This window comes from Myotis yumanensis, unplaced genomic scaffold (assembly GCF_028538775.1).
Source record: "Myotis yumanensis isolate MYYU_CA2020_CCGP unplaced genomic scaffold, mMyoYum1.0.hap1 SCAF_3, whole genome shotgun sequence".
In the NCBI taxonomy this organism is placed as follows: domain Eukaryota; kingdom Metazoa; phylum Chordata; class Mammalia; order Chiroptera; family Vespertilionidae; genus Myotis; species Myotis yumanensis.
The window spans coordinates 122,877,572-122,903,248 of record NW_027223754.1 but is presented as its reverse complement, the minus strand read 5'-3'; the positions used below and the strand labels follow the sequence as shown (position 1 = coordinate 122,903,248).

The following is a 25,677-nucleotide window of genomic DNA, read 5'->3' as shown; positions in this document are numbered from 1 at the left end:
AAGGAGACATTATCCACGGGCAGGTGCTGTTATTGCATCCTTCCCTTCCGGGCCCAGAGGCTATATTAGCTCCGTCCTCGCCGGACAGCCTTACAGGCATCAACAGGGACCGCCTTGGAAAAGAGCCTGTCGCGTTGGAAAGAAAGCAGGCACTTTTTAAATGTTGATAAATTTTGCAGCAGTTTCTTTAATATATACCAGCCACCTTGAACTACATCTAATTAAGCACCAGACACCATGCTGTGGCTGTGTTTGGCTTTGATGTGTTCATCAGCATAGTGGAGAGCTAATCATAACAGGACTTAGCTCTTATAAAATGCCTTTTATCTTCGGAGTGGTTTACAACCACTAATTATTAGAGGAATTAGGGTGAACAGCAGCCGTCTCACAGAGACCTGCAGCCGCTATCCAGGGCCTTTGATGTATCCTATCATAGAGCCAGAGAAGTGGGAAGGGGTGTTTATTAACGGTTGTCCAGACCTGGAAGAAGTGTTTATAGGAGACAGCTGTTCTCTTTCTCCCTTGAGGCTAGAACAAGGAAATTGAGCCTAATTTGAGGGAAAAGCAGGCAAGATACAGTGGTTGCATAAGTGACAGCCGGCCACCGAGTGGTAAGGTCGCCTTTTCAAAGGCGCTTGCATACACTTGCCCCTTTGTATGGGCTGGCGGGGCACATGGCCCTCCTGGTGGCCTATGGTGGGTGACATTATACCACCAAGTCCCATGCAGCCGGGGCAGCATGGGCCTCTTCATTGTATCCCTCATATAATATTTTTTTTGTTTTGTTGCTTTTTGTTTATTAGTTTGTTAGGTTAGAATTTGATCTGGGGTGTAGGGTTTGAGTTCTACAGAAATAAGAATAGTAACAAGAGCTCACACTCCTAAGGTACCATCCCACCCTCATGTCACAGGTGAGGAAAGAGGCTCAGGGAGCTGAAGAAACCTGTTTGTGGCCACATGGCTGGTGCCCCAGGTGGTCTGGCATCTGGCCTTGGAGTCTGTGTTCTTATCCCCCAGTAAGAGGCCTATCGGAGAAGGGGTGGGATTTGCCCAAAGCCCCCCCTCCCCCACCACGTGTCAAAGAAGCACATGGCAATCTCACAGGGAACAGGGAAGGTCTGGTTTCCAGACTGGCCTGGCTCCTGTGCTGACACTTGACTCTTGAGCAGTGGGTGTGTGTGTATGTGGGTTTTAGGACCTAGCAGGGGCATGGGAGGCAGCCCCCTGAAGAAGCAGCTTGGCCACTCTGCCCTCCCTGAGAAGATCCTCACATCTGCTGCCTGGTCCCAGCAGAGGATCCACACAGAGCCATGGGGAGGGGGAGGGGCATGGGCATGAACAGCAGCTAGGCCACCTGTAGAACCCGGATGTTTGGTTAAAGCACTTTTCCCCATGTACTAAGATGGATTTAAAACAGGCCCCGCCCTGTAAGTCCAGGGTGGGGACACAGTCTACAGTGGCATCAGCTGCCATGGCCTGTGCAGACAGTGCTGGGGACACAGAAATGACCTCTCAGAACACCTGGGCAGAAACACAAGCATCACAATTTCTTCCTTGTGGAAATATGGACACCCTAGGAATATTCAGGTATGATAACCTAGGGCAGCAGTTCTCAACCAGTGGGTCACGACCCCTTTGGCGGTCGAACAACCCTTTCACAGGGGTCGCCTAAGACCATCCCGCATATCAGATATTTACATTACGATTCATAACAGTAGCAACATTACAGTTATGAAGTAGCAACGAAAATAATTTTATGGTTGGGTCACAGCATGAGGAACTGTATTTAAAGGGCCAGAAGGTTGAGAACCACTGACTTAGGGCTTTCCCCTACCCCTGCCCAGAGAATGAATGTTAAATACTGCAGTGTCTTTTTTTCCCCACAACACCATTCTGATACCAAATGTGTGTCCTTTGACTCAATTCAATTTTGACAGTAACATAAACCCCACAGATTAAGGGCTCAGTCTCACAAGACTGTCCTCACTTGGATGCCAGTCCCAGATTGTCACTCATGTGTGTGACTGACCAGCTATACACAACCCCCCCCTCAGGTTCAGTGATTCACTGGAACAACTCCCAGGACTCAGGAACGCACTTTAGTTACTTTTAGTTACTGATATCAGCTTATAAAGGATGTAACTCAGGAACAGCCAGAGGGAAGAGGTGAGCGGGGCAAGGTGTAGGGAGAGGGTGCAGAGCCTCCGTGCCTGCCCAGAGCACACCTCCAGGTACTTACCGACTGGAAGCTCCCCGAGCCCTGGGCTAGGACTTTCCTGGAGGTTTTGTCACACAGGCATGATTGATGAAATAACCGTCCCTCTCCTTCCTAGAGGTGGGAGGGTGGGGGGACCTGAAAATCCTGACCCTGTAATCACATGGGTGGCTCCTCTGGCAATCAGCCCCCACCCAGAAGCTCTCTAGGGCCTGCCTCCAGTAAGCTCATTAGCATATACTCAGGTATGGATGAAAGGGGTTCATTATACATTACAAAAGATACCCCTTTCACTCAGGGAATTCCGAGGGTTTTAGGAGCTCTGTGCTAGGAACCAATATTTTTCATTATACCACAAATAGTCACCACTCTGAGTCTTCACTCTCAATGGTCTTAATAAGAAACCAACACACATTTATTGAGCAACTGTCGTACGTGAAGTACCAGGCTGGGAACTGGTGGCGCATTTTTCATTCAAATGAGCAAATATCAATTTAATTCTTATTAAGATTTATTAAGGAGGCTTCTGCCTCGAGGAAAAAAGAAGAAATATCAGGTTGTCACCTATGTGTCTGACTGACCAGCTATACAGTCTGGGTTTGTTTCCGCCAGACCAAGCAGTATGTTCTAATGCCCGAAGCATGCAAGCGCACTCAGAGACACAGATGCCTGGGTGGTCAGGGAGGACTTCTCGGTGGAGGTGGGCTGGAAACTGGGCTCTGAAGGCACATGCAATACCGAGAGTTGGGGCAGACCTAGGGAGTGTTTTTACAGGAGGGAGAAGGATTGAGAAACTTCCCTTTGTTGAGTCCTAGAAAACAAATGTAGCCCTATTATTCACCTGGTCTCTTCTCTGACCTCTCAATGGTGTGAAGTTTGAGTCCCAGCTCAACTTGCTCATGACCCGAGACCTGTCGCTTAACCTTTTGGAGAATGAGATTCTCATTAATAAAAGTGGAAAAAGGCAGCCAGTCCTGACATCTTCACAGGATCACTATGGAAATGAGATCACAGAAGTGAAAGTTCTTTTTAAACTACGAAGTGTAATTAGCGCCATCATTGGTTTATAGTGTGTCTTTAATTATTTCATCACCTCCCAAAGAGTCATCTTACTATCAGAATTTTGAACTAAAAAGATTAATATTGAAAATGCCTTAGAAATAATCACAAGAGCTAACATTTATCACCTCCTCGCTAGGAGCCAGGCATAATTTCAAGGCCTTTTACATGCTTTATGTTGCTTAGTCCTCACATGAAGTGGATGCATTTTACAGATGGAGAAACTGAGTCCTGGAGAGGTTAACTTGCTTAAGGTCATGCAGCTAGGAGGTGGTGGGGGCAGGATTTGAACCTGGGAAATGTGGCCCTTACCGTCCCTCTGTGTTGGATTCCTCTTTTCCATGGGGAGGGAGAGAGAGACGGAGTTTTCTCTCTGCTCTGGTTGGTCCCCAGCCTTTCCCCACCTCACCCTCCACATTTTTTCCTGTTACCGGTGGAAATGAGGTTCTTGTGGTGTCGAGAGAAAAGCATTTCAGGGACCACACATGGAGGATGAGAGGTAGTGGAAAGATTTATTGAAGCTGAAGAAAACACAATGGATTGTTTCCAGGATGAGCCAGCGTCTCATCCACAGCCAGGTGGTTAAACTCCCTCCCACTGTGGAAGAAGTCCAGCCTATGCTCATCAAGCCCAGAAGGAGGTCCAGGATCCAGAAATCCTGTGTCACCAGTTCAGTCGATGCCAAAGCTTAGTCCAGCTCAGGCCCTGTCCCCGTCCAGCTAGCTTAGTCCTTGTTTCCAGGTGAGCTCCGCCTGGGGCTGCATTGCCGGACCCAGGCCGGCACGTGGAGCCCATGCTTGGGCCTGAACATGCAAGTGCGCAAACACACCAACAAACCAACGCCTGTTACCCAGAGAGACCTTCGTTAAGTTTGTATTATATTACCTCGGGCTTTCAAACTGAAAAGCCCAATCTCTTTCCCAATCTTTTGCAGACCCTTTTCCCAGGCTAGACGCCTCTCCCTTATGGTCCCCATCTTGGCTCCTACTGGGCATGCACCCAGCAGAGGAATTTTCCCTTAATTGTTACATCTCTCCCTCAGTAATCCCAGCTAATGGCCAGTAACCAATCTTTCCCAAGTGCTTCAGGAATTAGAGGATTGGGGGCAGGGGGAAGGGGGAGTGGGGGCGACTGGAATGTGCGAAGCTGTAGCTTTCAACCTCATTAAGCTCAGCCAGTATTGCTCCCTTGTTTATTAGGCTTAATGTCTGATCCATTTGCTCCCTTCCTATATTTACAACCAACTAGCTACCTAGGCAAACACTCCCTAGTGAAAAGCAGGGTTGGGGTGTCATGTGGGAGGCCCAGAACCTCTCCTCACCCTGCCTACCCCTGTGATGCTACCAGGGCCCCGCCCACATCAGGGAGCCTGACCATTTCCATGTCTTCTGGCAACTTCCAGGGGCCAGTGCTTGTCTCTTTGCCTGGGTCTTTCCTGCACCCACTCCACACATAACAAAGTGGAGTGCGGGGAATTAATGCCCCCAGGAGCAGCCCGCACCCAGTGACTGATAGGGTTGATATATAAATACCCCAGCTTCTTTGCCCCTGGGGTTGGATCATTGAGACATGTGGTGTACACCAAGCTGCAGAGTATCCTGGGATTAAGCTCAAGGATGGCACAGTGCTTTCCAAAAGTCTCCCCTTCCCTCCCCTCCCCTCCCCTCCCCTCCCCTCCCCTCCCCTTTCCTCTCCCCAGACAAACCACTTTGACTGAAATCTTTGTCTCAAGGTATTCTGTGACATTACCTGTTAAGGGTTGAATTGAACCCCCCCACAAAAAGGTATGTTTTAAATCCATCTTAGTACGTGGGGGAAAAGTGCTTTAACCAAACCTCTGGGTTCCATAGGTGGCCTGGCTGCTGTTCATGCCCTTGCCCCTCCCCGTCCCCATATCTCTGGGTGGACCCTCTGCTGGGACCAAGGCAGAGAGGCAGGTGTGAGGATCTTCTCAGGGAGGGCAGAGTGGCCAAGCTGCTTCTTCAGGGGCCTCCTCTCTCCACCCCTTCCAACCCCCCCTCCCAACTCTCCTCTCCCCCTCCACTGCTCAAGTGTCAGCACAGGAGCCAGGCCAGTCTGGAAACCAGACCTTCCCTGTTCCCTGTGAGATTGCCATGTGCTTCTTTGACACGTGGTGGTGGGGGGCTTTTGGCAAATCCCACCCTTCTCTGATAGGCCTCTTACTGGGGGATAAGAACACAGACTCCAAGGCCAGATGCCAGACCACCTGGGGCACCAGCCATGTGGCCACAAACAGGTTTCTTCAGCTCCCTGAGCCTCTTTCCTCACCTGTGACATGAGGGTGGGATGGTACCTTAGGAGTGTGAGCTCTTGTTACTATTCTTATTTCTGTAGAACTCAAACCCTACACCCCAGATCAAATTCTAACCTAACAAACTAATAAACAAAAAGCAACAAAAACAAACAAAAAAAATTATATGAGGGATACAATGAAGAAGCCCATCAATCTCCCATTGGCTGCCCCGGCTGCATGGGACTTGGTGGTATAATGTCACCCACCACAGGCCACCAGGAGGGCCATGTGCCCCGCCAGCCCATACCAAGGGGCAAGTGTATGCAAGCACCTTTGAGAGGGTGACCTTACCACTCTGTGGCCCACCAGGCACCATTCTTTGTATCTCACACTCATTCTTACTGGAGCTGCTTTTGGAACCCTTCCAGCAGCAACCCTCCTGCCCCCTCTGCATTTTGACAAGACTCACCTGTCTCTGCCTTCGTGTGACAGCCAACTCAGAGCTAATGGTAGAGACTTGGGCTGATGCTGCCTAGGGAGCATCCCTCCACGGGAGCTGGGTAATCACGGAGATCTGATGGATCCCAAAGATGCTGTGAGGCTTTTGATTTCCTAACTGTGTGCTGCGGGAGAGATGCAAGGGAGATCAGGGTGGATTAGTAGCCGCTTTCAAGTTTGCAAGGGATGTGGCATGGAGGGAGCTACCAGCTGTTCCCCATCTCTGCTGAGCCTAGAGTGAGGGGGAAATTAGCTTAGAAACCTTAGGAAGGGCTTAGGCTTGATCTTAGAATTACTTTGGAAGTCTGGGAAATGTTCCTGGAAATGGTTGAGGGCTAGATAACTTCCATCTGTGTTCAAAGACTTTTATGGACTCATTCTGGTGGGGAGAAGAGTGGTCTGCTCTGAGGGACAGGCAGATAAACAGTAGTTTCTCTGACCATACTGTTGTCTGTTTGTAGGTTTGTTTTTTTTCTTAATCCTTTCACCTTTTTCACCCAGCCTCGCTTCCCCTTTGATAGCTCTGAGTCTGTTTCTATTTTGTGTGTTAGTTTCTTTTCTTCATTAGATTCCACATGTAAGTGAAATCATATAAGGGGTGGGGAAGCAGGAGAGGATAAAGGAGGGATAAGTGGTGATGGAAAGAGACGTGACTTGGGGTGGGATAGACACGATACAGTATATGGATGATGTATTATAGAATTGTACTCCTGAAACCTGTATCATTTTATTAACCACTGTCACCCAATAAATTCAATTTTCATAAAAGCAGTTTCTCTGTCCTCGTCGTGAAAGTGATGGCCCTTTCCCTTGGCCTTGGACCACACCCCACCACTTCCCTTTTGTAGAAATGCTGTCTGCTGCTCTGACAACTCTTTGAAACAGAAAGCTGTCTCCAGCTCTGAGTCAGGACATCCTGGGCTCCATCCAAATGGGAGACCACAGAGCGTATCACTGAGCTTCCACTTTCTTTTGAGTTGAAAGGAGATCGCTTCTGTTGTTTTGTCTTCCATTCCCTTTGGAAGACCCACAGGTGCTGTGCAAAGATTGCAGGCCAAGACCAGCCAAGGAGTAAGAGGAAAGGGGCTGAACTCACCATGGAATGGGCTTCAGGAGGGGCTCTGCCTGCTCCCCTTTTTTCAGAGGAGGGACTGAGAGTTTTCACAGGGAAAATACTTAATTTTCAGTCGTTCCCTGCTTGTTAGATTGAATGTAAAAGGAGGAATCAAGCTCCTGAGATGAAGTACAATAGGCAGGGCTGGATTTGCAAGTCCTGGAGGACATAAGAAGGTTCTGGCCTGGACCTATGGTATTCTTTTTAAATACATTTATTGAGCTATTGACATAATTTGATAAATTTTGATATATATTTGTATATATGTATATATATATGTATATATATATATACACATATACACATATCTCCCACAATTAAGATTGCGAATATATTCACACCCCCCAAAAAAGTTTCCTCTTAATTCATTTGCAATCCCTCTTATTCACCCTTCTCCTTCCTTATCTCTTTTCTGTCACTATAGATTGTCTTCATTTTTTTATAATTTTATATACATTAAATCAAATAATATGTACCAGTACTAGTACTCTTTTTTGTCTGGCTTCATTCATTCACATGATTATTTTGTTGCTTGGGTCAATCAATAGTGCCTTCCCTTTCCTGGGAGTAGCATTCCATTGTATGCACACAACACAATTTGTTTCCCACTCTGCTGGTGAGCATTTCTGTTGTTTTGGTTACTATAGCTAAAGCTTTTATAAACATTCATGTGCAAGTCTTTGTATGGACATATGCTTTGATTCTCTTGGATAAAATATTTAGAAGTGGGGTGACTGGATCATTGGGTAGAAGTTTGTTTGACTTCTTAATGAAACTGATAAATGTTTTCCAAAGGGATTATACCATTCTACATTCTGCCCTGCAGTGTAAGAGAGTGCCACCCAATTGTGCCACATCCTTGCCAAGACTTGGTATGGTCAATCTTGTTCCTTTTAGCTATTCCAATAAGTGTGGTGGTATTTTGTTGCAGTTTAAGTTGTATTTCCCTTATGACTAATGATGTTGAACATTTTCATGTAGTTATTTGATATCTATATATCAAGTGCCTGTTCAAATGTTCTGCCCATTTTAAAAATTGAGTTCTTTATCTTCTTATGAGTTTTGAGAGTTCTTTATATAAACTGAATCAAAATACTCTATTAGATATGTGCTTTGCAAATGTTTTCTCCCAGTCTATAGCTTAAATGGCATCTTTTAAAGAGCAGAAATTTAAAATTTTAATAAAATCCGAATTATTGGTGTCACAAAGATATTCTTGAGGTTTTATATATTTTGATTTTACATTTAGGTCTGTGATCCATTTTGAGTCAATTTTTGTATGTGGCATAATGTACAAATTGAAATTCTTTTGCAAATAGATATCCAATTATTCTAGTACCATTTACTGAAAAGATTATGCTTTCTCTGCTGGATTGACTTTGCATGTTTGTCAAATCTGTTTTTGGATTCTCTATTCTGTATTCTATGCCATGTATCTATTTTTCTGTCTTGATGCTGATTCCACACTACCTTGATTACTATAGATTCATGTCTTGAAATCAAGCAGTGTTAGTCTTCCAGTTTTGTTATTTTTCAAAACTATTTTGGCTATTCTAAATTTATCTTTATTTGTATTTCCATACAAATTTTAGAGTGGCTTGTCAGTCTCTATCCCTGCTGGGATTTTGATTGGGATTGAGATGAATCTATACCTGAATTTAGGGAGAAATGGCATCTTAGTATGGAGTCTTCCAATTCGTGGACATGCATATATCTCCATTTACTTCTGTTTTCTTTAATTTCTCTTATCAATATTTTGTAGCTTTCAATGAATAGGTATTACACATTTTGCCATATATATCCCTAAGTATTTCATATTTTTATGCTATTGTAAGTGATATTTTCATTTCAACTTTTTATTACAGAAATATAATTGATTTTTATATAGAGCACTTGTATCCTTTGAATTTGCCAAAGTCACAGATTAGTTCCAGTAACTTTTTGTGGACTTTATCAGATTTTCCACATAAACATTAATATCTAGGAATAAAGACAATTTACTTCTTCCTTTCCAATCTAGATCTTTTGGGGGGTTTTCTTGCCCTATCCTTGCCTTGGAGGCTGGACTCTCCAACACAATGTTGAATAGAAAGTGGTAAGAGCAGACATTCTTATCCTTTTCTTGATCATAGAGGAAAGTATTTGGTTTTTCATGATGAAGTATGATGTTAGCTGTTGGTTTTTTGATAGGTGCTCCTTTTCAGGTTGGACAATCCTCCTTTACATTCCTTGTTTTCTGAGAGCTTTCACCCAGAGTGGCTGTTGGGTTTTGTCAAGCTTTTTCTGCATCTATTGAGATGATCATAATGTTTGTCTTTTTTAGGTTGTTAATTTGGTGAATGATGTTATTGATTTTCAAATGTTAAACCATTCTTGCATTACTTAGATAAAACTACCCTTGATCAGGATGTATTATTTGTTTTATATATGGTGTTGGTTTCAATCTTTTAACATTTTCTAAAGAATTTTTACATCTATATTCACGGGGGATATTGGCCTGTATTTTTCTTTGCTAGTAATGTCTTTGTCCAGTTTTGGTATCAGGATAATATTGGCCTCATAGAATATGTTAGGAACTATTTTATCTTCTTCAATTTTTTGAAAGAGTTTGCATAGAATTGGTATTCGCTTTTCTTTTAATATTTGGTAGAATTCATCATTGTAGCCATCTGAGCCTCTCAGCTTTTTGTAGAAAGATTTTTAACTGTCAGGTTAATTTTTAAAATAGATATAGTTTATTCATGTTATCTATTTCTTTCATTCATGTTATCTATTTCTTTTTTCTCTTCGTCTTTTATTTATTTATGTTTAATTTATCTTTATTGTTGATAGATGTTGATAGTATTATAGATGTCCCTCTTTTTTCCCCTATTGACCCCTCTAACTTGCATCCCTCCCTCTCAGGCATTCACCCCAATATATATGCATATAAGTTCCCCAATTAATCTCTTCCCACCCCCACCTTCCTTCTGAGCTTTGTCAGTCATTTCCATGCTTCTGTTTCTGGATCTTCTTGTTCATGAGATTCCACAAATGAGTGAGATCATGTGATACTTATCTTTTTCTGACTGACTTATTTCACTAAGCATAATACTCTCCAGGTCCCTCCATGCTGTCCCAAGTGGTAAGAGATCCTTCTTTTTTACATCTGCATAATATTCCATGATATAAATGTACCACAGTTTTTTTATCCACTCATCTACTGATGGTTACTTGGGCTATTTCCAGATCTTAGCTATTGTAAATAACGATGCTATGAACATAGGGGTACATATATTCTTTCTGACGGGTGTTCAAGTTTCTTAGGATATATTCCTAGAAGTGGGATTACTGGGTCAAATGGCAGTTCCATTTTTTTTTTTTTTTTTGAGGAAACTCCATACTTGTTTTCCATAGTGGCTGCACCAGTCGGCATTCCTACCAACAGTGTACTAGGGCTTCCTTTACTCCATATCCTTGCCAGTACTTGTCATTTGTTGATTTGTTGATGATAGCCATTCTGACAGGTATGAGATGATACCTCATTGTCACCAAATAGCCATGGCAATCTTGAGAAAGAACCAAGTTGGAGGGATCACAATACCAGATGTCAGGTTATACTACAAAGTCACTGTACTCAAAACAGCCTGATAGTGGCACAAGAACAGGTTTGTAGATCAATGGAACAGAACAGAGGACCCAGAAATTGACCTAACCCACTTTGCTCAATTAATATTTGACAAAAGAAGCAAGAGCATACAATGGAGTAAAAATAGTCTCTTCAATAAATGGTGTTGAGAAAATTGAACAGGTACATAAAAAAAAAAAAAGAAACTAGACCACCCACTTATACTATACACAAAAATATATTCAAAATGGATAAAGAACTTAAATGTAAGATGTGAAACCATAAAAATCTTGGAAGAAACCATAGGCAGCATAATCTCAGACATCTCTTGTAGCAATATGTTTGCCAATACATCTCCTAGAGCAAGGGAAACTAAAGAGAAAATAAACACATGGGACTTCATCAAAATAAAAAACTTCTGCACAGCAAAAGAAACCATCAACAAAATGAAAAGGGAGCCCACTGTGTGGGAGAATGTATTTGCCAATGTTACATCTCATAAGGAGTTAATTTCTAAAATACATAAGGAACTCATAGAACTTAACAAAAGGAAGACAAACAATCCAATTTAAAAATTGGCAAAGGACCTAAATAGGCACATTGATGACCAACAGCCATATGTAAAAATGCTCAAAGTCACTAGTCATCAGAGAGATGCAAATTAAAACGACAATGAGGTATCACCTCATTCTTGAGAGAATGGCTATCATCTATTTCTTTTTTGATATCTAATGTTTTTCAAGGAATTTGTCCATTTCCTCTAAATTGTCAAGTTTATTGTTATAAAGCTGTTCATAATATTTCCTTATTAGCCTTTCAATGTCTGTAAAATTTGTAATGCTTTTATCTTTCAAATTTCTGATATTGTAATTTGGGTCTTCTCTCTTTACTGCTTTTAAAGAACCAGATTTTAGTTTAAGTTTTCTCTGTTTTTCTTTATTGCTTTCTATTTTATTGATTTCTGCTCTGATCTTTATTATTTTCCCCCTTATTTTGGGTTTAATTTGCTCTTCTTTCTCTAGTTTCTTAGGGTATAAGCTGAGGTAATTGATTTGAGGCCTTTTGCTTTTTTCTTATATATGTGTTTAGTGCTATAAAAATTTTTTCTTGAGTACTGCTTTAGCAATATCCTACAAATTTTGATATAAAGTATTGTGCTTTCATGTTCATTTAGCTCAAAATACTTTTTAATTTTCCTTTTCATTTCTTCTTTGACCCATGGGTTAATTCAGAAGTGAGGTTCATAGTTTCCACATATTTGAGGATTTCCCAGAAGTTGTTCTATTATTGGTACTAATGTAATTCCACTAAAATCAGAGCACATACTTTTATGACTTGAATCCTTTTAAATTTATTGAAACTTGTTTTATGGACCAGAATATTCCATGTGCACTTGAAATGAAAGTGTATTCAACTGTTGTTAAGTGGAGTGTTCTATAAATGTCAATTAGTTGACAGTGTTGTTTAATTAAATCTTCTGTGTTTTTAACAGATTTCTGCCTACTTGTTTTATTAATTATTGATATAGGGGCATTGAAATATTTGAATAAAATTGTGGATTTGTGTCTTTCTCCTTGCAGTTCTATCAATCAGTTTTTACTTCATCATCTTAAAATCCAGTTGTCAGGTACATAAATGTTTAGGACTGTTACTTTCTTTTGATGAATTGACTTCTCTATCATTATGAAATGACTTTATCTTCATTAATATTCTTTGTTCTAGAACCTACATTGTCTGCCTATTAATTAATATTCAGCTTTCTCTTGACTAGTGTTAACATGGTATATATATATTTTTCCAACTTTTAACTTTTAACCTATTTGTGTCTTTATGTTTAAAGTGCATTTCTTTTAGGCAGCATACAGTTGGGTTTTCTCAACTTAGGGAGTTTCCAGGCTCTGCCTGGGTTACCCCTTCCTGTGCCATGACAGAGAAACTCTTCAGGCAACAATGGGACTTATATTGTTTGTTTTCCACCTCTCAGGAGCAGGGCTTGGCTTAGTGTGAGGTGAGTACAGCCCCTACAGTGAAAATTTTAGATGATAAACACTCTTGGATACATAGTTTGAAAGTGGATTCCTTTTTACATTTTGGATCCCCTTTAAATTTTTTACCTCAGTCTTAAGAAGATACAGAGCTGTGCAAATACAGTGGGGCCTTGACTTACGAGTTTAATTTGTTCTGAGACCGAGCTCGTTAAGGCTGGTATCTCAAAAAACTCGTTAGTTGGGACACTCGTAAGTCAAGGCCCCATTGTACAGGGCTAGCAACTGAGAATAAATGCCTCTTTTAATTTTGCACTTTAGGGCCTCATTCAATTTACCCTAGTCTCAGCACTGTCTTTCATTGCCTAATATCCAGCATGATGAAGACCATTATAAATATATATTTTGTCTGGATTTTTTATTATTTCAACTGGAAGGTTGAATACAGTTTCTGTTACTCCATCTTTTCTGGAAACAGAAGTCTGGACTTACTCTTTATGAGACTTAAGAATCCTGGATATAGAGCTACCTGACTGAAATACGAATGTTTTCAGGACTTGCAAAGAATTTAGCAAGATTGGTCTTCTGCAAACAAGCAAGTAGCACCTACTCTATGCCATATTCAGGGCTAGGATCTGGGGTTTAAATCAAATAAGACAAGGTACCTACCTACCCTTATTCATAGCTGGCTTCCTTAGAAATATTACATAGGCTCTTTTATACCATGCATCACCTATGACATGGGCCGGGGAAGGCAGAGACCCAGAGAGAGTCAGACCTGGAACTGAGAGATCATCTTTACTAATTCCTATGCCCAGGATGGTTCAGGGACTCACTTAAGTCACACAGTGGGTCAGTAGTAGATGATTGCTAGATAGTCTGTTTTGAAGGGTATGAAGGAGGGACCCAATCCAAAATACCTTCCTTCATGGCCAGTCGCCATGACTAAAATCCCACAGACACTTACTCATTAAGGTTGGAGACCATGTTTTATTCATGTTTCCATTTCTCAATGTTAGCTCAGAGCCTGCTATGCGGTAATCAATAGATATGAATGAATGAATGAATGAATGAATGAATGAAAAATATTAAAATGATGAGCATGCCCCTGGGAGGTGACTTAGGTTGTTATCAGTTGGGGATGTGTAGACTGTGATGAGCAGGCCCACAGCTGAGACCTATGATAGGAAGGCAATGTGATAAAGTACATGAGTCTCTAACTATACTAGACCTTGATCTGAGTTACTAAACCTATCCCAAAGTCAGTTTCCTCATCTGTTTGACAGGAATCCTAATCCTATGTACCTTATGGAAGGATGTCAGGTTTCAATAGGATGAAATAGGTTAAGGGCCTGGGAATGACAGGTTTTATTAGCCTTGTGTCTGGGACAGCAGGTGGGATGAGACCTTGCAGACATCAGGAAGACCACAGCTGCTTTGCTCATGCTGTGTATTTACAGAAGCTCAGATAGCACCACTATCATTATCCAAAAGCCCTCCCTGAGCTCAGCATTGCACGTAGATGTACCAGGCAGTGCACATAAATAAGCCTTGCAGACACAGCCCTGCTCTCTGGGGACTTACGTGCAAGGCAGTTCCCCCGGGAAAAGACAGAATAAAAATGTGAAATCTGCCTCTGATCAGGTGACAGCCCACGTGCACATGTAGGGATGAAGGAAAGACCATTTCCCGAGTGAGGGGCTGGTCAGAGGTGTGAAGGTGGGAGTTCCTTGCTCAACCCGAGCACAGAGAGAAGGGGAGCCTGCTCTGCCTTGTCCCGGCTCTGTTCCACGGACTCCATTCCTGGGGCCGAGGCAGTCATCCAGCTCCAGGCCCATGTCTCTGGACAAATCTCACAGATGGAAGGTGTTGACGGAAATAATAGATGACTTTGGAGTCATGCTGTAGCTGAGCCACAGGCCCAGACTCTAATAGTCAGAGAAACCCACCTGGTGATACAGTAATTTTCTGCCTTTATTCTGACCATGGTCATAGGAAATGTGGTTTAGGACTTCACTTTCTCTATTTTCCCATAAAGTGCATTACAGTGCATAGCTATATTTTTAAATTCAAATATTGTCATACATTTGAAATTTAGACCTAGTCTACTTCTCAAAAGTTCAGATGGAAAAATCCAAGGATATTGCTATTTTCTTTTATCATATTAACCCAGTTTTTCATGAAAAACATGTAATTATATTGAAATGTCAGACTTCCAGACTGTTAGAGCGAGAAAGTCCTTTAAAGACAAGCAGGCCCGGTCTTCTAATTGTACAGATGGGGAAACTGAGGCCCAGACAGGTGACTTGTTCAAGGTCTCGTAAGTCGCAGTGCAGTCCAGACTGGAAGCCAGGTTTTGTCCCAACTTCTATGACATCACATTGCACTGAACCTTCTGGAAAAAACTCCTTGAGGGGCTTTAAGAACCTCATTGAGCCCCAGCCGGTTTGGCTCAGTGGAGAGAGTATCAGCCTGCGGTCTGAAGGGTCCTGGGTTTGATTCTGGTCAAGGGCATGTACCTAGGTTGCAGGCTTGATCCCTGGCCCTGGATTGACAAACCTGGATGGTAATCAATCGATGTGTCTCTCTCACATTGATGTTTCTCTCTCTGTCTCTCTGCCTTCCTTCCACTTTCTCTAAAAATCAATGAAAACTACCCTTGGGTGAGGATTAACAAAAGTGCACACACACACACACACACACACACACACACACACCTGACTGAGGTCTGTGATTTGTGATTCTACATTGGCTGAAGACAGAATCACAAATCCCAGAAACCAGGCCTGGGAAGTCCAGTACAACAGGAAGCTCGTTGAGGACAGGGTGCACTTTCTCATCCAGCCATCATGGCCTCCATGGGTCTGTGGCAGAGCCTAAGCGCTCACCAAGAACTTGTTGGTTGTGAGTGATATAGGAGAGAGTGCATCTGAGTGAGGGGAGCCCTGCAACATTGGCTCAGGAGGAGTCAGGACAGTGTGGGATTAATAGCAAATACAAGTTAGATGACCTTGCATTTAAATCACAAATTTGTACAAACTGCTGTGTGGCCTTGGCAAGTCACTCAACCTCTCTGAGCCTCAATAAAATAGAGATGATAAGATCTATTTCAGAGAGATGAGAGAAATAAATGATGATGTATAGAGAGAGACCATTGCCTGGTGCCTGCCTACAAGTAAGCATTCAGAATCTGGTCTATCAGAATCTGTTTTGTTGTTTGTTTAAATTGGGAGAAATTATTTTCAGGCTTCCTCTACCCATTTTCTTTCAATCTGGAAGTGTCTGTTTTCTTTACCTGCTCTTCTCTTTTCTCTTTGATGGGCTGGCTGATCAATTAGTGATCATGGCACACTTTCCCTTGTCCGAGCTTCTGCTAATTAAGAGGTGGTTGCTAAGAGATGCTGGGCACATTGGTAAGCAGTTCCGTGCTTCTCTCTCGTCCCCTTTATTCTTTCTCAGCCTCACTTCATCCCCACCACACTCACCTCTCTCTCATTTTCTATTCTCAGGGTCTGAAGAGACTTGGAGTAATTGATAAACCTGGATGGCTACCCCTGACCAGAAAGTGGTTTCTAGGCCCCAGAGACCTGCCCGGGGACCGAAGGGGAATGGGGCCTGCCTGGGCCCCCTGGACAGCCTGGAGTGTATGGAGACACAGGAGATGGTGCTGGCAGAGGTAGCCATGCTGAGGAAGGCACAGGAATTCTTCCAGACCTGTGATGCCGAGGGCAAGGGCTTTATCGCCAGGAGGGATATGCAGGTAAGAGGGGCGAGGCCAGGCCTGTCCACCTGGAAAGCCAAATGGCCTGGGTCTCCCTGTCTCAGGTTACAACTTGCCCCCTTGGAGGCACCATCCTTAACTGAAAAGAGGCCATAAACTCTGCCCTGGGAGGAGGCATCGGTCCAAGCTCTCCGGGTTCCCTTATTTTTCTGGTCTTTGCTTGCTGTCATACTCGGGGGTTATTTCCCTTCCTGACTCAGTAACTCCCCAGGGTTGGGGAGAGGGTGATAGCACTATAAGGGATGTATGTCAGAGACGGTGAAGAACCTTCTGAAACAGGTGAAAAGGCACCAACTTGTTGCTTCACATTAAAGCTCTGCTGAAGTCCTTCCTGAGAGGTGCATGTGTGTTGGGGCAGCTCGCAGAGAAAGGCATTTCTGGAGCTCACCTTGTCTGTTCCTCTCTCTGAAACCCAACCACACTAACCCCTTCTGTAAGCATTTCCAGAGAGAGATAGTGCAGATCCTCAGTGCACACATCTGCTAGTGTGGGGCTCAGCAAACGGTCTGTAAAGGGCCAGAGAATATATGTTCTAGGCTCTCTGGGCAATGTGGCCTCTGTTCTGACTGCCCAGCTCTGCATGAGCCGTCATAGGCAACATGTAAATGAACGAGAGTGGCGTTGTTCCAATGAAACTTTATTTATGGACACTGAAATTTGAATTTTAAATAATTTTCATGCATCACCAAATATATTTTTTAATATTTTTTCAACCATTTAAAAATGTAAAGGCCATTCTTAGTTGACTGGTCATACAAAAGTGGGATATGTCTGATTTATAGCTAGGAAATGGTTTGCCCACCCCTGGTCTGGTTCTTCTTGGTGTCTCACTTAAGTCTCTTATGCTGCAGTCATGATTTCACCCTGATGTGAGTAAATAAAATGCAGGCTCCACTGGAGCTCTATGGAAGCATCTCTTTTCCACATCTTGTCGCCACTTGCTCTGTCAAGAGCATTTTTTGAAGGAAACCCAGCTATGCTATTAGAAGCAAGACCTGCAATGGCCAGGTTTTCTTTTTTTTAATGTCTAGGTTTTCAGAATATACTAAAGTTGGACAATGAAACGTAGACCTCATTAGTATCAATCCCATTGCTGCTCACTTGTGTGAGTCGCAAGGCGTGGAGGCTAAGATGAGCGGGTATTTCTCTTCTGTCCCAGAGGATGGTGTATTCTGGCTTCTCCCAGCACCCCTCCACCATCCAGTAGTTGCACAAATTGAGGGGAAAAGACCTGGGAAATAGAGCCAGCTAAGCCCACAGTGAGATCAGACTTGTGGGTTCAATTGCTTTCAGTAATTGACCCTCCAATAAATGTCTGTCACTGAAACTCATCCCCAAAGCCTCACTTCAGGTAGAAGGCCGGATTTCATGTATTTTGGGCAAACCAGTGACAAACCCCTGTCTGTGAACTTCATTCACAGGTCTGGCAGTGGTGCTTGGTGGTCATAGTTCCAATGGCGCCCTTAACTTCTGCTTATCCCTTCTAGAAACAAGGAAAAGGGAACTTACATTTATTGAGGGTCATTCTGGGTCACATGCACAGTGCACCTCACTGTGTAGATCCCAGTTAACCTTCACTGAAACCCACTCTTCAATGAAAGGAGGCAGAGGCGTGGGGAATCTAAGCTGCCAAGTGGAAATCGTTAAAGAAATCATTTGTGTTTGACTTGGAATGAAGTCAGAAACATCGAGTGCAGAGACACCAACTCAGCTATATCCCTCCTTAGTCTTCCTCCCTCATTCCTCACTCCTGACCCAGGCGGGGGTGGGGAGGTGGGGGATGGCATTCGCCAGCAGATGCGTGTGCATTCATGGCACTTATTTCTATCAGCTCCTTAGTTTTTTGAAATTTCTGTGTAACTCTGGACAATGAAGCATTGAACATTCTTCATATTTTCAGACTAAGAGAGTGCTATCAAGAGAGAGAACAAAGCATGTCACCTAAGCACCATCTCTCTGATGCTTCCACTGGTCACATCTGGAGAAAGACATGCTGGAAAGAGAGAAACAAAGGCAGTTGCCTCTCATAGTTGACCCCGTACTATCTGTGTAAAATCCACGTGCCCCGTGGTTCTCCTGGGCAGAACCTACAGATATCTGCCTGCTGCCTGTCACTCCCACATCATCACCCCTTTGGTTGGTGGCCAGCTCCTTGGACCTGCCCAATACCACCCTTCTCACCATCAGCTCCTAGCACAGCCTCGTGGGAGCCAGAGGGAGAAGAGTTCAAAGTGTTCACACACAGAAATTCGGCCACTAGGAAAGGCCCTTTAAAACAGAGAACGACTCTCAAGGAAGGAGAGGCTGTGGATTACGTGGGATGGAGAACGTAGGGGCTGGAGGAGGCCGTGAAGAGGCAGAGTTGGAATAAAACCACAGAGAGCTCGCTGTCCTTTTGAAAAATGAATGGGAGAGTTAAGCTCCTTCCCCAGTGCTCTTGTTCTTTCTCCTGATTAACAAAAGCCCATGTGCAGAGTGTGAGGTGGACTTCCCAGTCATCTGAGAGGTGGGGGACACGGCCACCGTGGGCGGAGCCCCAGCAGGAGGCAGTCTGCCTGCCCTGAGGCGGGAAGGAGCAGGGGCCAGGAGAAGCCTTTCTCCTTAGTGGTCCCTGGAGGGACTGAAGTAGCTGCACTGAGGGCAGGGGCTCCTTGTGAGGACATCCTGCTGCAGGCTCGAGGGGGTGGAGCCTGACCTGTGGGAACAGCTTAGGCAGCCATTGAGGGTCCTTAGCTCCACCCATCGCCCCTGAGACTCCCCTCCCCTCCACAAGGAACCTCTCTGGGCTCCAAGGGATCACTCCAGGCAGAATTGGGGTACAGATTGCTTTTCAGGGTGGGGTCTGCACAGTCCCCTAGAGAAGCAGAGGGCCCTAGAGGGCCAAGGGCCCAGGGTGAGAGCCAGTCCTGTCTCACAGGGACAGAGGGACATGAAAGGCCAAGCTGGAGAGGGCACGGAGGGACTCCTGCATCTGGGGGAGGGAGTGGTGTGCAGGGTGGGAGCAGTTCTCTCTGAAGAAACCTAGAGCCTCAAAAACCCTGTTTTCCTGATATTTTAGAGGAGTGAAATGGTTATCTACCTCCCAGCACTGCCTGGAACTCCTGGCTTAGCCAGACTGTTAAGAATCATGTAGGAATTGGCAGACCAAGCGAATCTGGCCCAGCAGCTGTTCTTGCAAGTGAAGTTGTATTGAACACAGTGTCCACAGCAGCTCTCACTCCCAAGGCAGAGCTGAGCAGTTTGTGCCAAAGACCGGAGGGCCTGCAAAGCCTAAATATGTACTACCTGGCCCTTTACAAAAAGAGTTAGCTGACGCCTGATTTAGGTTAACAAGAAGACTTTTAAAGATTTTTTTTTTTTTTTTTTTTGGTAAATTGACCTGAGTGTTAATTCTGAATCTGCAACTTACTAGCAATGTGCGTTTGTATGTCTCGTCACCCTCTGGCCATGCTTCCTCCCCTGTGAACTATTGTAGCACCTCCCAGCATTAGAAGAGAACAAGTGAGCAGGAGGGCACTGAGCCCTGAGACAGAACCTGGTGTGTTTCTGGTGCACGGTGGGAGGGAGGGGGACTTGTACCCTGTGTCTTAACCCAGACCCAGTGTCCTCCACACCCTGATTTTTAAAAATTGTGGTAAAATGTACATCACATAAAATTTACCATTTTAACAATTAAGTGTAAAGTTCAGTGGTACAGATAGTTCGATATGCCCACTTTGTTGTGCAGTGCAGCCTTCACCACCATCCGTCTCCAGAACTCTTTTCATCTTGCAAAATAGAATCTCTGTGCCCATTAAACACTGAATCCCCCTCCCCTTCCCCCCCCCCCCCCCGCCCCCCCCCTCGCCCCCGCCAGTTCCGGGTAACCACCATTCTACTTTCTGTCTATGAATTTTACTACCTCATCTAAGGGGAATTACACAGCATTTGCCCGTTTGTGACTGCTTAGTTCACTTAGCAAAATGTCTTCAAGGTTCATGCAGATTGTAGCATGTGTCAGGGTATTCTTCCTTTTAAGGCTGAATGATGTACCATGTACACACATGCTCATTTTGTTTCTCTGCTCACCGGTCAATGGACACTTGGGTTGCTTCATGTCTCTGAGTTTGAACAACAGTGCTATGAACATGGGTGTATAAATATCCTTTGAGTTCCTGCTTTAAATTATTTGGGGTACATGCCCAGAAGTACAATTACTGGATCACATAGTAATTTTTAGCTTTTTGAGGAACTGCCATACTGTTTTCCATGGTGGCTGCTCCATCAAGCTGTGATTTTAAGTGCAAGTCATCTGTCCTTCCTCAGAGAGAAACAGAGGGCTTTTCTGCTGAAGAAGGCACCTTCCATATGTATCTAGCTGGTGCTATTTTTGTTTGTGATCAGTGTGTGAGAGTGAAGGCAATTTTGCCTCTTATAGAAAATTTGGCAATATCTGCAGGCATTTTTGATTGAAACTACTGGAGAGGAAGGTGCTATTGGCATCTGCTGGGTAATGTCCAGGGATGTTGCTAAATATCCTGTAATGAACAGGACAGCTTCTCCCCCGCTGCCCCTCCTCCAACAAAGCACTCTCCACTCCAAGATGTCAATAGTGCAGAGGTTGAAAACCCCTATCTATACAAAGGAATCAGCCGAAACCAAGCACATCAAACCACAAAGCAGGAAAAAGGTGGATCCTGCCTCCAGGGCCTCACATTCTCACCCTGAAAACCTTTGGTTCTGGAAGCTCAGCTCTACCCCAGGGAAGACCTGGCTGGTGCTGGGACAGAGGTCTGGGCAGGATGCTGTGGAAGCCCCCAAAAGAGGGAGACTTTCATTCTGGCCCTAAGGATGGAGCTCCTCTGATTTTCTCTCTCATGAGTGTCCCCTGAGACATGGTTAAAGCAGCGCGAACATTTGCTTCAAGCTTCACGGGGCATGTCATGGGCTGTGACCCAGAAGGTAGAGGGGTCAGGCTGAGCGCAGCAGAAGACAGTGTTTTCCCGGGCCCTGGAGCCCGAGGCCTCGGTGCTGCTGCTGCAGGATTGCACCCGGTTGGATTCCGCAATTTATAAGAACCTACAGTAGTGCTGCTCTGGAGTCTAGACCAACGTTGTGTCAATAGGAGTTCAGGATCCCTGTGATCACTCTTAGTCACTCATTTATTCAACAAATATTTAAATATTCCATGTGTGTCAGCACGGGGCTGGATCCTGGGGTCACAGTAGCGAGGAAAAGTGAATGGGGTTCCTGTTCTCAGAGCTTCGAGTCCCCTGAAGGAGCAGACATTCATCAAGATATCACATCTACAGCATGTAAAATACAAGCCCAGGTGAGACCTGTGAATGAGAGAATGAGTTTGGGGAGTCTGTGTGTACTGGCCGAACCTGGGGCCACAGAGCTTCCTGAGCAAGAGAGGCCAGAGCTGAGAGGGAAACAGCAATTCAGAGTTTCTTAAAGGTGGTGAAGGGGGGCCAGTGTTTATAGGAGTCACAGATTCTGAGGAGCTGGTGGGGCCCTGGGCCAGGGAATAGGGTGTGCTGATGTCCTTCCATGTCTCCTCCCTGCTGCTGGCCTGCCGGGGGGTGGAGGGGTGGGGGTGGGTGGGAATGAAGCAGGGGCTCTGCAAGGCCGTGCCTGGTGGTGCTGGCCAAATAGACGGTGGTGGTCGGTGGGCAGGTGTAGGATGGTAAGCAGACAGGGAGTGAGAGAATGATTAACCAGAGGATCCTTGGACTGCAGCAGGAGCCGGGATGGGAAACTGGGTCTTCCTCCAAGTGCTGATCTCTACTGTGACCTCAAAGTCTCAGGGTTATTTACAGAGAGGAAGGAGTAATCCTGACCAGACACAGCACACTAGGTACCCAGGGAACAAGACCAGAATAAGCTGCAGGCTCTGAGAGGAAAGACAAATAAGAGAATTATAGTTACTAAGACGAAAGGATTTTTCAGGTAAAAGGGGTTATGAACTCTGGCGTGGTGCGGCTTGCGGAGAAGGCTGAAGAAGCACTCAGTGCGAATTTGTCAGGATATGAAGAGTGGGAATTACTTGGAGGATATAATATTGCTCTCCCATCTTCACTGACAGCAGGAAGAGGACACTGGGTTTGAGATGTAGACAGAGGATTGGGATTAGACAATGGGAAGGATTTGTGGCGGGAGGCTTTTCAGTGGTTCTCAACCTTCTGGCCCTTTAAATACAGTTCCTCATGTTGTGACCCAACCATAAAATTATTTTCGTTGCTACTTTATAACTGTAATTTTGCTACTGGTGTGAATAGTAATGTAAATATCTGATATGCAGGATGGTCTTAGGTGACCCCTGTGAAAGGGTCGTTCGACCGCCAAAGGGGTCGCGACCCACAGGTTGAGAACCGCTGATGCAGGACTAGTGCCTAAGGTGGGGTATAACAGCTTCTCTTGGCTCATCCTAACAAGAGAAAAGCTACCATGTGTGGGTGGTTTGGGTGAAAGCCGAGCTGAGGACCCCACCGACCTCAGCAGTTTCCTTCCAGCCCTTTTCTGGCTTCAGCTCTGTGTGTGCTGTTCCATTTCACACCAGGTCCAGCAACCCTAGGCTGACGGTGGGGAGGGAGAATGATGTTTCCAAAGAAAGGGCTGGAATCTGGATGGGCGAGGAGCTCGGGTTTTCCCCCACCTTCGGTGTGATGCCTTTTGTATCAGCGGAGCTAATAAACGTTCTGCTTGCAAAACTGATTCCTCACTCCCCATTCTCTTCCTGCGGCGTTTGGGACGGCTGGTTTATGGACTGCTGGTAAACCAGAGACTCTGCTGTATGCTAAGCAGATGCACTTCTAGAATTTTTGCACACACCCTCACTCCCCTTCCTTAAGACAAAAACTCATTCATGTTTAATTTAATTCTTCTAAATGGCTTTCACATCATTCTGTCTTCCCACTTTGTAATGCATCATAGTCTCCCTAATGCACGTACCTGCCAAATTAAACTTTATGGCATATCAGCTAGCAGATTGCCACTGGATCAAGCCAAGTATTCTTGCATGTTATGTTATGGGCTTTACACCTGCCAGGTTTTTTTTGTTGTTGTTTCTTTTTTTTTGTTTTTTGTTTTTTGTGTTTTTTTTTTTGTCTAGATGAGTATATACTCCCTCTGGCGGCCCTGTGTTCATTACATTCAGCTGTCAGCCACTTTCACAGGAATTCTGTGCAGTTGTCCTTTGGCTAACTGGGAGGGGGGATATATAATGAACTCCTTGGGGAGCCCTCATTTGGAGACTTAGATTATTAGGGTATAAGAGGACATTTGTTTCCACTATGCAAATTAGCCTTGGCTTGGGCCACTGCCCACCAGGCCACGTTGCTCGTCATCCCATCAGTTGGTCCTTTCTGTTCTGGTCTCAGCTCAGGACTCAGGTCAGCGTTTATTTATGACCTCACACACCATCTTGCCCAGGTTCCTTTAAAACACAAATGTTCTCTGGAATTGTTACCTTAAGTCCGCAGCAGTTAGCATTCTGTCAGGAATTAGTTGAGAGCCAGCAGGAGCAAGAGTGGAGCATAAACCGGCCTGAGGGGTACAGGTCACTCAGAGGGAAGAAGGGGCTAATCCAGTCCCCACTCGGAGCTGAAGGACCAATGTGTGTCCAGATGTGGTGCTGGGGCCCTGAGACATGAGTGGCCTTCATCAGGGAAAGCTCTGTGAGTGTGACCCACACCCGCATCTCAGTAGGGAGGTAGCATGGCTGAGGAAAAGGGGCTCAGGCAGAGCGGGAAAAACTGGGCACAAAACTGCTTCTGTCATTCACTCAACGAGTGGCCTTGTTTGGTCAGAATCTCTCTCTCTCTCTCTCTCTCTCTCTCTCTCTCTCTCTTTTCCTTTCTCGGCCAGGCACTGTGCCATATTCCTTACATTTGTTAGCTCATTTAACTTGACAGCCTCACATTGTGTGGGTATCACCCCACAATAGGATTCAGTCCTGTATAGTTTCTGGTATAGTCGGTCCATTACAGCTGTGAGGAGCACCAGCTTTGGAGTCAGACCTGGACCTGACACCTGGCAACGTCGTTCCGTGAGGTCTGCAAGGTTGGCGACCGCTGGTTTAAGGAAACCTTTGGAGCAGCGGTCGCCAAATGGTGGTCCGCGGACCACTGGTGGTCTGTGGGTCCAAAAGGTTGGCCACTGCTGGGCTAGGAACCATGGGACAGGTCATTTAACTTCACACCTCATCTATAAAATGGAGATAATAACACCCACCTCCGAGGGTTGTCATGAGAATTCAATGCAAAGATATATTAACATAGGAGGTATATAAATATACTGAGAAATACATACATATTTAAATACTTACTTATAACTCACTTAGCAAATTGCCTAGCACTTTGGTAGGCACCCAATAAATGGTTGACATTCTAATATTCCAAGGAGGAGAAGAATGGTAAAGTGGTTTTCAGAAGCTCACTCCGACTTTTGTAGGACAGGGCCCCGTCTGGGCCTTTTTTGGCAGGAGGTCCCAGGCCACCCTCCATGATCATGAATGTTAACCAGTGCGGTCTGGGTTGTTTTCAGAGGCTCCATAAAGAGTTGCCCCTCAGCCTGGAGGACTTGGAGGATGTGTTTGATGCCCTGGATGCTGATGGCAATGGCTTTCTGACTCCAGAGGAGTTCACCACTGGGTTTAGTAAGTTCTGATGGATGCGGGGGGCCCCATTGTTTGGGTCTCCCTAACCCTACAGAAAGTGCACCCTGCCCACCAGATCCCAGGTCCTGGGAGCACAAGCTTTTCTGCCTTCCTGACATTTTCAGGCTCTGGATTTTGTGGCTCTTTCATATGTCTTCCTTGGCTGCTCACACCACTGCTCTCTCAGTGCTTACCACACTGTCATTGCCAAGTTCCCTGCCACCAGGAATGGCAAGTGGAATCCAGAGAAGCTCTGGCAGAAGGCCTGGCATGAAAGGGGGAGCTGAGATGAGATTCCTAGCCTCTCATTTCTGCCTTGGTACTAGAGGACGATAAAGTGGGATGACTCAGACTCCAGCTGAATCTCGGGGTTTAGGAGTTGCTAGAGGGTTTGAATAGGACAATCATTCCAGGTTAACCAGGAGATCAGAGATCCATGAAGAAGACAAGAAAACCAGCTATGCCATCAAATTAGACTGATCCCATATTGATTAGAGCAGATACTGATCAGATAAATCAGCAGGTA

At 44.8% G+C, this 25,677-nt stretch overlaps 1 protein-coding gene across 2 annotated transcripts in view; it reads left to right on the top strand.

The window, feature by feature from the left end:
* CRACR2A (calcium release activated channel regulator 2A) overlaps window positions 1-25,677 on the top strand; it is a 138,875-nt gene that overhangs the window by 36,915 nt on the left and 76,283 nt on the right. For both annotated transcript variants that reach the window (XM_070407574.1, XM_070407573.1), the window contains 2 exons: window positions 16,242-16,492; window positions 25,040-25,151. In XM_070407574.1, coding sequence (XP_070263675.1) covers window positions 16,277-16,492; window positions 25,040-25,151 — 328 coding nt within the window. In that variant the 5' untranslated portion in view covers window positions 16,242-16,276. The remainder of the gene's footprint in view (window positions 1-16,241; window positions 16,493-25,039; window positions 25,152-25,677) is intronic.